At 58.3% G+C, this 295-nt stretch overlaps 1 protein-coding gene across 1 annotated transcript in view; it reads right to left on the reverse strand.

Annotated features, from left to right (window-relative positions):
* Position 1: 1 nt before the first annotated feature.
* LOC104274765 (probable G-protein coupled receptor 173) overlaps positions 2–295 on the reverse strand; it is a gene marked incomplete at both ends in the record, with an annotated part of 714 nt that continues 420 nt past the window's right edge. Inside the window, one exon of the mRNA XM_009870493.1 lies at positions 2–284. Coding sequence (XP_009868795.1) covers positions 2–284 — 283 coding nt within the window. The remainder of the gene's footprint in view (positions 285–295) is intronic.

The following is a 295-nucleotide window of genomic DNA, read 5'->3' on the forward strand; positions in this document are numbered from 1 at the left end:
CCTTGTTGAAGATGAAGCAGAGGATGGGGTTGACCCCCGCCTGGGCAAACGTCATCCAGACAGAGGTGGTCAGGTAGACCTGGGGGATGGAGCTGGCCTTAATGAAGACCCGCAGGTAGCAGGCCACAATGTAGGGGGACCAGAGGAGCAAGAAGAGCAAGGTGATCATGTAGAACATCTTGCAGAGCCTTTTCTCCATCTTAAACTCCTCCAGCACCAGCAGCCTCTTGATCTGGCTGTGCGTGGCCTGCCTTATGCCCACCAGGGTGGGCGGCGTGGGACACCTGCCGACGCC

Source organism: Apaloderma vittatum, unplaced genomic scaffold, assembly GCF_000703405.1.
Source record: "Apaloderma vittatum isolate BGI_N311 unplaced genomic scaffold, ASM70340v1 scaffold18130, whole genome shotgun sequence".
Lineage (NCBI taxonomy): Eukaryota > Metazoa > Chordata > Aves > Trogoniformes > Trogonidae > Apaloderma > Apaloderma vittatum.